This window comes from Nannospalax galili, unplaced genomic scaffold (assembly GCF_000622305.1).
Source record: "Nannospalax galili isolate Female #2095 unplaced genomic scaffold, S.galili_v1.0 scaffold908, whole genome shotgun sequence".
In the NCBI taxonomy this organism is placed as follows: Eukaryota; Metazoa; Chordata; class Mammalia; order Rodentia; family Spalacidae; genus Nannospalax; species Nannospalax galili.
Genome location: NW_008357930.1, coordinates 183,129 through 195,043, shown reverse-complemented (window position 1 = coordinate 195,043; position 11,915 = coordinate 183,129). Strand labels below are relative to the sequence as shown.

General features: G+C 42.9%; 1 protein-coding gene across 1 annotated transcript in view; it reads left to right on the top strand.

The window, feature by feature from the left end:
• Nucleotides 1-2,831: 2,831 nt before the first annotated feature.
• The window catches only part of LOC103752257 (A disintegrin and metalloproteinase with thrombospondin motifs 3-like), a 145,974-nt gene continuing 136,890 nt past the window's right edge, over nucleotides 2,832-11,915 (top strand). The window contains exons 1-2 of the mRNA XM_029557627.1: nucleotides 2,832-2,959; nucleotides 4,186-4,213. Of these exons, the coding sequence (XP_029413487.1) occupies nucleotides 2,891-2,959; nucleotides 4,186-4,213 (97 nt within the window). The 5' untranslated portion in view covers nucleotides 2,832-2,890. The remainder of the gene's footprint in view (nucleotides 2,960-4,185; nucleotides 4,214-11,915) is intronic.

Below are 11,915 nucleotides of genomic sequence, written 5' to 3'. Positions count from 1 at the left end.
CAATTATTTATTTATTTATTTATTTATTTATTTATTTATTTATTTATTTATTATCTTTTTGAGACAGAGTCTCCCTGTAGCCACAGCTGGCCTGGACTCATTATGTAGACCAGGCTGGCCTCAGTCTCATAGAGATCCACCTGCCTCTACTTCCCAAATACTGGGATTAAAGGCATGTGCCACTGCACCCCGCTTTAAGAGTTATTGTAATATTTGGGTTTGTAATGTTGTTTCCCCTGATGTGTTTCACAGATAAAGGACAAGAAAAGGAGAAGTCTATGGAGGCAGAAGTGTGGAATCAAACTGCATTGCAGACATCTTCTCTTGGAGGCTCAGAGTACATTTGTAATATTGAAGTCCCTGTGAAGCATGCATTGGGAACAACCCATTAATTTTCTTTATATGTGCATTTCACAAACTTCGGTTGATGGGTAGACCACCCCCATGAAAACAAGCGGGAATGCTTTCTGAAGCTCTGGCTGAGATTATATTGGGAGAACCTTATTAATCAGAACTCACCTTAGAATCAGAAATACTTTACAGCATGCGTTTAAATCAGTATTTGTCAGAGTGAGCACTGTGACTCACTAGGTTGTAAAATCAAGTGCATTCTTACCAGAACTTGGAAAAGGAAAGTGAATAAGAAGAAAATATCAGGGTGTTGTAGGCAGAACAGGCAAGTACCAAATAATGGAATTTTTAATGAGTGACAATGTAAAATGTTTGTAAGGACACTTTTCAAGGCCAAACTTTTTGGAGCTTCTTTTCCTGAAAGTTACCTGAATCTCTTCTTGTGCCAGGGATGAAGTGATAACAAATGTGTGAGTGTTGTAAAATGGGCACAAGAAAGCCCACTGTAGCATCGTGGGCAGACACATCATTTGTTACTACTTTAGATCAGAAGATTTCAGAGCTGAACTACCCAGTGAAGAAACCAAAACAGAGTTGTAGGGCTTGTCAAAGTCAGACCGCTGTTGAGAGGGCAGAGGGTTCTAGAACCCAGGTCTGCTTGAACTTTACTTTTATCTGCCAGTGTACAATGACACCATCTTTTATTTATACAATGTTTAGGGTTATTTGCTTTTAGTGAATAAGAAAGGTGCAAAATTCAGGAAAGCATTCCTAGACAGCAAGTCAGTGACTGTTCACAACCATTATGTAGTACACGTGTAATTTGAAGGGGGAAAGTAGAGAGCCTTCTGTTCTGGGGTCTAATCCTATTTCTAAGTAATAAGTAATTAACCTAATAACTGTGTTACTAGATGAGGCCACTTCTCATTTTTAAATGTAAACCTATTTCTTACATGATTTTGAGAAGACATTGCCAACACAGCAGTGAACACTGCGATGTGAAAGTTGAAGGCTTTCCTTTAGCTCTCTAGGAATAAACAGTTTATGACTGCGCTGGGCAAAATAGCATGCCTGCTTCAGCAAGAACCGCCCCCTCCCCAACACTTATTTTCAGGCGAAGTCTTGAAAATCACACCTAAATTTGTGCCTCACTTATCTCAGGGGCTGATCCTGGATGAGTGTGGTCCCGCGAGGCCCCTCCTCTCTGCTCCTGGGCAATGACCACAGGGGTCTACCCCAGCACTGAGGTCTACACTAGCAACTCTCAGGTTGCTGTCATTTCCTCTCAGGAAACTGCAAACCGCAGAAATCACTTGATAACTTAATCTTGGTGTAAGCAAGAGACCCTGAGGCCTGTGTACTCTAGTGATAAACGGAAGCATCCGGCTGAGTCAAGAAAGGGGACGCGGTATCTTTTAAAACTAATATAAACGAATACAGCGTAAACAAGAGCTTAAGGAGAGGGTGCCCCCCGCCCCTCCAAGCGTGGGAGGAGACTGGTGTCTGGAGGGAAAAGTCCCTGCGTCCTTGGGCTCCTCTGCTGAGACTTTCCCCTGCCTGGAAGTGTAGGGGAGGCTGGAGAGGGTGCCCCCCGCCCCTCCAAGCGTGGGAGGAGACTGGTGTCTGGAGGGAAAGTCCCTGCGTCCTTGGGCTCCTCTGCTGAGACTTTCCCCTGCCTGGGAGTGTAGGGGAGGCTGGAGGAGGTGAATTTCCTCCAGCCCAGGTCTGGCCGGTGGACCCTCCCCTTTCCTCCTCCGGTCGCCACCAGTGGCGCGCCAGGACCCTCCCCGCCCCTCGTCCCATCTCGGAGACTCCAGGGATGCGAGGTCGAGCCGGGGCTGCTGCAGCCCGGGGCGGGTGCGAGTCCTGACCCTGCGTCGGGGGCGCGGGCCCCGAGTGACGTGGGCGCGCGGCGGGAGGGACAGAGTAGGGAGGCGGCCGCCTTATTAGCGCCCCGCGGGTCGCGGGCAGCGAGCAGACGGCCCTGGCCGCGAGCAACCGGAGCGGGCGAGCTCCCACTCCTCCCTCCTCCTCTGCCGCCGCCTCCTCCCCTCGCTCCTCCCGCCCCCACTGCGTGTGCGGCGGAGGCTCCGGCTCGCGCTACCTCTTTCTCCCGCTCACTGGGCTCCCGCTTCCCCCTGCCTTGGTGCTCCCGGGGACCCGGCCAGCTCCGCGCCTGACCTTTGCGACCCACGGTGCTCGGGGAGCCTCACCAAAGGCGCTCGGGGCAGAGGCAGTAGGAAGCCCAGGTCCCTTCCCCCGCTCCGGGGTGCCGGCTCCCAGCACCTTGTCTCTGCGCACAGTCGCTTGGGGAGAGCGGGGTGAGAAGGTGAAGTGGGGAGGACCGCCGAGGCGAGGGGCCAGCGCAAGGCTCACATTTCGTTTTCACCGAGGCAAAGCACAAGAGGATTTTTTTAAAGCTCAGCATTTCCCCCCCATTCTTCCATTTTCTTTTCGATTTTTAAAAAACTTATTTTGAGGGTGGCTTGCGCTGGGATATCTGCTTTGCCCAGGAGTTGAGAAGTGCACTCGACTCGTGATGGTTCTCCTGTCACTTTGGTTGATAGCAGCCTCTCTGGTAGAGGTTAGGACGTCAGCTGATGGACAAGTAAGTGGAAAATAAGAATAATAAAAACTCAACCTTTCCCCGACACAGTTCCTCCCCTCCGTCCTCTCTGCTTTCCCTTCCTCCCCCTGCCACCCTTCCCGGGCATCTTCTGCCTCCCGAGGCGGCGCGTGGAGGGGCGGGGGGGAGGCAGGGAACGCATCTCCCACCCGGGAGGTCTGGACTCCGGTCCCCCGGGAGCGTCACACCTGGGCTTCCCTCGCCCGGGCCATGCGGAACTATGCCCAGAGGCAGGCTGCAGCCAGATCGCATCCTCGCGGGGCCGTCGGGCTGGCCCCTCCAGGAGGGCGCCCCCGGCGCTCCGGTGAAGTTGGGACGCGGGTCTCGGAGACCGGGTGGCCGCAGCGGGAGTCGGGTCCACGGGGCTCTGCCTCCTCTTGAGCCCCGGTGGTAGGGGGCAGCAGAGGCAGGGGTTCAGGAAGTCCCGGGGCAGGACCCAGCAGACACGTGTCCTGGGAGGACCGAGGCCCGGCTGCAGTTTGACAGTTGGGGAGGGCCGGGACGTTTCCTGCCCTAGCCTTTTCCCTGGCGGAGTCTGCAGGCGCCCGCCGCCTCCACCCCCGCCCCCCAACTCCTCCTCTTTCTAAAGCTAAATTGAGTGCAGCTCTGTTGCTTTTCGGCCCTGCCCCCACCCTTTGGAGACTCAAGGTAAAGCCGATGCACCCAGAAGAGTCCTTGAAGGAAGCTCAGCCCGCAGAGCCATTTGTAGTAAATCACTTGGGCTCAGGGCTGGGTGACTCTGTACAGCATTGCTCTGTGAGTTTTTGTAGCTCCTTTGGTCTGCCTTTTCTGACCGCAGGGTAAAGTGGGGTTTTCTCCATTTGGTTCTCATGAATCAGGCCCTCTCTTAGGCTGCTTTTCACCTGGTGAAATGTAGACTTTCTTTTCCTAACGCGACCCAGTACTGGAGTTTTCAAAAGAGACCGTTGAGGATCAGTGTTTATTTTACTGGCTTCACAAATACTAAAATTAAAACTGGCCAGCAAGTCCCTTTCTCAAATCGTCATTGAATTGGCTCTTGCTTCTGTCACAAGGACCTTCCAGGAACTAAGGTTCAGCCTTTAGGCAACAATCCCAGTCTGTTGGTCTCCTGATTAGCCTGCTCCTGAAAAGCATTGATGGTTAGAAATAAACGGCAAGGGGTGATAAGATGAAACCCAGTAACTTTTTTCTTCTTCTTCTTCTTACTCCCCACCCCTCCTTTCCAGGCTGCTACTGAAGAAATGGTGCAAATAGGTAAGCCTCATTCTCAGATGTCTCTCTTATCCAACACAGTGAAGGAAGTAAGCTAAACAAAATAATTGTTTCTGCAAGTTTTCTAATTGGTGGTTAAAATAATTCATAGTCTGGAATCATTTCTAGTCTTCTTTTCCGCTTTCCGGGGGAGGGTCCCATTTTGCTTAGGCTAAATTATAGTGGTATCAACATTCTCCTGGCAATTGGACTAAATCAAACACCAATTTATTAGTGTCTTTCTACACGCCACTGGTATGCACTTGGAGGGTGATGGTTTGATGGGCAGTCAGGAGGTTCATCAAGTCAAACCATTAGCTTCTGTAGCCTAAATAGGACATTGGACTAGAATTGAAGGCAAGCTGTAGGAAAGCTAGGAAGAAGAGAAAAATGAAGAGATGGAAATTTTTCTCTTAAAAAGTTTTTCTGCTTTGTGTACACCCTTTGGTGACTTATTCCATGTGCTTGAAAATAATCATCTTCTAATGTGCAAGATGTTATTAAGGTCTTTCGCAAACAACATCAATAATACTTGAGTAATAGCAAATGTTTGGGGCTATTAATTATCCCCATTTTTTTGGATGAGAAGACTAAATTTCAGAATATAAGTGATTTGTAACAGGCTATTTCAAAGTCAGTGGTCTTTTTTAAAAATAATTTTTTTATTATTTTGATATTATGTGAATGAGTGTATTGCCTGTATCTTTGAAAGTGCACCAGTGTCATGCAATGCCCACGAAGGTCAGAAGAGGGTGTCCCATCCCCTGGAACTGGAGTTACAGAAGGTTGTTAGCTGCCATGTGGTTGCTGGGAACTGAACCCAGGTCTTCTGCAAGAGAAGCCAGTGCTCTTCACTGTTGAGCCATCTCTCCAACCCTGTCAGTGGTTATTTGTTTTGAAGTAGTTTATAATAGTATTTTGGTCTGAATGCACACACAAATAGTCATCTGGCAAGAAGCCAGGCCACAATCAAAATCCTGTAACACTTTTTTTTATATTATTTTTTATTTTATGTGTATGAATGTATTGCCTGCATGTGTGTAAGTGCTGCCCAAGGAAGACAGAAGAGGGCATCAGATCCCCTGGAACTGGAGTTACAGATGGTTGTTAGCCACCTTGTGGGTGCTGGGAATCGAACCAGGGTCGTCTGCAAAAGCAGCAATTCTTAACCTCTGAGCCATCTCTCCAGCCCCAGCACACATTTTATTTAAATTAATTTAAAAGATAATCTTCATTTGGCAGAAAAATAGTCACTGTAAATTCTGTACTTTCCAAGCAATATTGTAAAATCTGTTTGAGACAGGGTCTCATGTAACCCAGGTTGGCTTGGAACTCATTATGTAGCCAAGGATGACCTTGAACTTCCGATCCTCCTGCCTTTACCTCTCTAGTGCTAGGATTACAGGTATGTGCCATCATACCAGGCTGTAAGGTCAATTTTTAAAAATTAATTTATTTTTATTTTATGTGTATGAACATATTGCCTACATGTATGTGAGTACACCTGTGTCTGGCAGTGCCCGAGGAGGTCAGAAGAGGATGTCAGATCTCCTGGAACTGGAGTTATGGAAGATTGTTAGCCAGCATGTCAGTGTTGGGAATTGAACCTGAGTCCTCAGCGAGAGCAGCCAGTGCTCTAACAACTGAGCCATCTCTCCACCCCCCCCCTTTTATTTTTTCTTTTTAAAGAGAAACGTTTTATCATTACTGCTGCAATCATGGTCATAAGTTATTGACCACTTACAAATTCCAAGCATAGTGTTAATTTCTTGATGTGCACTTTCTCATCTGAGTCTCACAGTCACAGGATGGGGTAGGCTGCAGGTGTGTCTGTGACGGAGATGAGGACCCTGAAGCTGAAGAAACCTGGACTACAGCTATCAGCTACAATGCGCAGTGAGGCCCACACTTGTTAACTAGTGGGTGAAACCAATATCCACATGCAGAGGTGTGGTACAGATGCGCTTTGACATATGATGGGATTATGTTTCTAAGTTTATAAGTTGGAAACATTATGTCAAAAGTGCTTCTAATACTATCCAACTTACAGAATATAATAGCACAGCCTCACAGTGCAGCTGTTGAGTGGTGATTGTTCACTGGTGATAAGAGGTGTGGCTTGATACTGCTGCATCCTTGAGAGAGAGACTCCATCATGCTCTGCAGTGTTAGTCTGGAAAAGGATCAAAATTCACAATCATATAGTTTCTTCTTTTTAAAAAATATTCATTATTTTATGTGTATGAGTGTTATGCCTGCATGTAGGTAAGTGCACCTTTGTCGTGCAATGCCTGCAGAGGACAGAAGAGACATATAGTTTCTCCTGAATTCATTTCACTTTTATAACACAGTAGAGCTGTAAACCATTTATATATGCAGTATGCTGTAAGTCAGCATGTGTCAGGATCTCCTTATTCAAGGCTTAGTGTTGTAGAATCTCTTCCCCAGTCTTGGAGCTTAAGTGGCAAGAGCAGAAAAGGGAGGATGGTGACTGGGAAATAGTGTCTGTGAAGAGACATTTGTTGTTTGTGGTAACTGATTCCACCCAGTTACCTATCTTTTGAAAGGCTTTTTAATTTAATTTAATTTTTTAAATTTTTATTTATTTCTATTTTGTGTGTATGAGTTTTTGCCTGAATGTATCTAAGGGCACCCATGTGTACAATGCCCAAGGAGGCCAGAAGAGGGTGTTTGGATCCCCTAGAACTGGAGTTACAGACAGTTGTTAGCCACCATGTAGGTACTGGGAACTGAACTTGCTTCATGAGCTATCTCTCCAGGCCCTTGAAGGGAATTTTTTTTTTTTTTTTTTTAACCAGCTCTGGCACAAGTAGGGCAAAGAAAGTGGTCACATTTTTAATTACTTAACCTAATTTATCAGCTACCCCAACACTTCAATATGGATTTCCAAAGATGATTTGGGATGACCCATCCCACCAAAGGTATATTCATACAACAAGATATGTCGCGTTGATGTTTTCAATAGCATTGGAACTTTTTTCTTCTAAGAAGACCAGGATTGGACTTTGGTCCAGACCATTTGCTAGTATAAATTTACTCAAGTAGTTCTTTTTGTAGGGAAGAGAACAGTGCAAGTGTACTTAATTTTGGCTTGAAGGTGGAGAGTCAGCAGTCTAGCATGGGTGCTCCTGTGGTTCTTCCATTGTATTTTTGGAGATTTATAATACTCCTGTTTTATTTCTCTTCACTATTGTGATTTTATTTACCACACTCAAGTTTAAGAAAGGAAAAAATAAAAGCCCATAGCGATTTTGACCTTTGAGGTTTGTGATAGCCAAGTCTAGCTGTCATTTATAGTCAGTGGTCTAACACTGTTGAGGGGACTTAAAATGTCATATTTCAGGAAATCTTATCCACAGTAATAAATTCTCATTTGAAAAGGGACTACTGTCGTATAGACTTGGTAAAATTCACTTCAATACATTTTTTTTTCAATAGCTCATCAATCTAAAAGTGGTTTATCTAACTGCCTGGAGGTGCTGTTTGACTAACGATATATTAGGAAAGACTGATACAGTCTATAAATTTATTTGTTAATTATTTATATTTATTGAACTAGTAGTTCACTAGAGAAACTTGATAGCGCTGAATAATTTCTAATTAATGATTCAGGCAGAGGTAAATGTTATTTAGTAGTAAACCACAAATTGCTGGGAAACCAGTTTAAAAGAAATTAAAGCTCACTATATTTACAGTATAGTGTGTATTAAGTGTCCAGCTTGCTGCTTTTTCATAGGGTGCATACTGATGTAATCAGTACATTGATCAATAAGCAGAATATTACTATCACCCTATCCCCCTCTCCTGCAACTTCCTAGTACTAATCCCTCATTAAATGTAACCAAATTCCTGAGTTCTGACAGATTAATTTTGCCAGGCTTTTGTTCCTTTATAAATTGAATCACACAGTATTGTCTGTAGCATATAGCTCAGGAAGTCAATTTTAAAAATCTAAATGACATACCTTAGCCTGCTAGAGTAGGAGAAAGCTTTTATTTAGGTAGGGAGATGGCAGTTTGTAGTGGGGGAGGGCAGGTTACAACACATATAGGTGTGTCATCAATATAGTATTTCATGGGGGATATAACCTCTTTCAGGCAGTGGAAAATAGTGTTCTTGGTATGTGAGGAAGTTTGATTCATTCCAGAGAAAACAAGGAAATAGATTTTGACCTCTGATCTAGTTTTGGGCCCCTTTAAGTAGAGAGAAACTATCTACCATCTACTTACCTACATACATGCACACACGTTTGAACGCATTTGTGTGCATATGTTTGGGTATGTTTCATGAGCTCATTGATATGGTTCTGTGGCCCCTTGGGGAGCTCTTGTCTGATTCATCACATGGCCTCGGTAGGATGCAAGGGGTAATTGCGGGCAAGTGGCTCACTGGCCTAATTGCATTAGGAGGCTTGCTCCGTGACACATGTGGGTTAGGATGCAATCATAGTTCTGTAGAAATTGGAAAGTATGAAAAAGAATCCTCAGTCCTTCTGTTTCACAAACTGTCATTTTGAGAATCCTGAGGATCATTTGAGGAAAAATCATGGCAAGGATATTGAATTAAACTATCCTCCCGACCCCTCTTGAAACTTGGGCATGTTTATTTTTCTTTGCTGTAATTTCTATTCTCTAGCTGCAAAACCCATCACATTTCATTCTTAAGAAATCTAAAGTAGCTAATCTTTGTTCCCTGAGACATTTGATGTACTAAGAAACATTTTGTCATTTTGTAGATTCCACATGCACAGGTGCATGTATACACATGTGTGCTCATGCTCACATGCACAAACACACAGTTTTCAGTGTTTAGGGGAAGTCACTTACCTAATGTTTGGCATGGCCCTTAGTTACCTCATGTGAGAAAAGACTGGATGATGGCTGCATCCCTACTACATAAAGCAGTGCTTGGTACTTGGTGAGTCCTCAGATACTTGTTATTCAATGACTAGACCTATCAAGCAGTACATTATCATACTGGGATCTCCCCAAGGCTGAATTTCCTTAAATGCCTTTTTCTCTGCTTTTCTCCAGGTTTGATTAGTCTCCAAGAAAATGGCAATGACTATACAGTTAATCATTCAGTGCTACCAAGGTCTCTTGTGACTTCTTTTCACACCATAAGCTCAGAGATCTTGGCCCATCTGGTTTTAATGCTTTTCTGCCCATGCTCAGGTGTTTGGCCAGTTGGATTCTATGTGCAGTTTTGGAAGGCATGCTCAGTTTTTACCGTAGTTGACACTTGGGATCATTTGCCCGTTCTGCCCTGTGACCAGAGATCATGGAGCTGATGTTCCTGTCTCAGCTTCAACCCCTCTATTGAGCATGGTCATCCCAAATACTGAGTGCTCCAAGACTTTTAGATAAGATGCTCTTAAGGGTTCTCTGTTGCTGTTGAGCTGAACAATTTTTTTTACTCATGCTTTTGTTGTTCTTTGGTTACTGTCTCAAACCATCCTGTGCTGCTCAGAAATGCTAAGAAAACTCTCATGGTCACCCTTGCTTCAGGATGATGATCTTTAAACATTCTTTGCTTGTGAGAGGCCAGCTTAGACTGCCTTGGAAATCCATTAGGGACAATTCCAAATGGCCTGGTAAAATTATTCATGGTTTCACTATGAAGAATTTGGTTAAACCACTTTGATTGGAGATGTTGACAGTGATGACTTACATGAAGTTCCTGTTCTTTCTGAGAGAGGACTGGTATTACCCTCCCGCCCTCTTAGCAGTCCTGTAATAGAATAGGGCACAGCTCTTATTCCTTAACTGCACTATCGCCTCTATTGATATAAGTTGTTGACTTATTAGTCAGCGTCTTTCCCCTAATTATAGATGTTTTACATTTGTGCACTGTGACTTTGTTCTTTATTGTTTCTATAGTCTCTGTAATTCTCAAGCATGTTATAATTTAGCATATTCTTACTTGATCTTCTTTCAATTGCAGTGTTCAGATTTTAGATTTTTGTATTAGGGATGCAAAGCTGGTAAACTGTATGCAAATACTTAAGAGTCTGAAATCTAAACCACAAATAAGATAAAGACTAATCAACTTGTATATACAAAACATAGTTGGTGTGTAATCCAGTTGGAATAGCTGTTTTTTCTAAAAAAGAATATCGTTTTTTACATGAAGGAAATCTTTTGTATACTACTTTTTGTTTTATGTAGTGTTTTTGAAATTAATTTCTCCATATTATTATAAACTTCTTGTGACTGTCACTGAATTCCATCATGCTAATTGTCCATAACATATGAAATTATGTTTTGAATTGGATTCATTTTCCCATGGTACCAAATGTTGTCACATGGTATTATATGTTACCTGTATTACAAATGACCCCTTAAAGAGAAAGCCCTAGAGGTTGGTTGCTGAGCAGACACACATGATCTATTTTGACAAATGGCTTTTGAAAAAAATGTATGAATTAAACTCCTTCTAGCAACAGAAAATGCTGACTTTTGAAAACTTAATTAAAATTTAATTTTGACTTTGTTTTTTATGATGGAATATATTTTAAAAATTTACTTTATGGGTCTCAGAAAAGATGCAGTGTTTTTATCATTTTTGTTAAGTACCTGAGAATATGAACACTATATCAGTGGGGTTTTGGTAATTTTGTTACTACTATAAGAAGATCCATAGGCTCAGTGGATAGAGGATTCACAGACTATAATTTAAGAGTTGTATAGTCCTTGAAATGGATAGCAAAGTCTAGGGAGCTTCCTAACACAAGGAACCTCTGATTCCACATGTATTTGATCTGTCTTAATTTCTCAAGTAACTATGCATAACCCTGCTGACTAACTGTAATCCCTAAGACAGATTTGTGGTAAAATGTCATTCTCTTGTTTATAAAAATGACTGTTGCAAATTCAGTGTGATGAATTTTTGTGGATTTTAGACAGATTGTAAACAGCATGAAGCAAATATATCCTTCTCTTGAAGTGACTGACTGATAAAACAAAAACAATTTTTAGGAAATTTGTAGAAGGTAAAATAGAATTAAATATGTGAGTTCTCAGAGTCTGTAGTCTAGGATACTAGCTCATGTTTCTTACAGTTTTTCTTCATATTTAGTAAATATATGCATATATATACATGCAATAAAAATAAAAACTGATTGAAATAATTAATGCTAAGAGTTGGAACTCTCTTTTATATGTAAAGCCTCTCTTATATGCAAATTCTATACCTTAATAAGAAATCTACCCCACATCTTTACATTATAAAGTGGTCAGGGCAGACTGTATGAACTGTCATTTAAAATTCAAATAATAGGGACTAGAGAGATGGCTCAGCAGTTAAGAGCACTGGCTGCTCTTATAGAGAACCCAGGTTCAGTTCCCAGCACCCACATGAAAGCTAACAACTGACAGTAAGTCCAGTTCCAAGGGATTCAACACCCTCTTTGGGACTCCGAGGTCTTTGCATGCATATGGTGCATTTACATAACTGTAGGAAAAACACTCATACACATAAAATAAAAATTAGTTAAAACCCCAATGTTACTGCTTTCTAGCTAGAGACTTTGTACCTTCAAGTGTCACTTTCCTATGTGTGACTGAGGCATACTGCTGCTTATGTCACAGAGGTGTGGCACTTATGAGGATTCCTAAAATGATCCCCCATGACAAGCAAGCTAGACTAATGACTCAGTATTCTACTATCTTTGATTCATACTTTA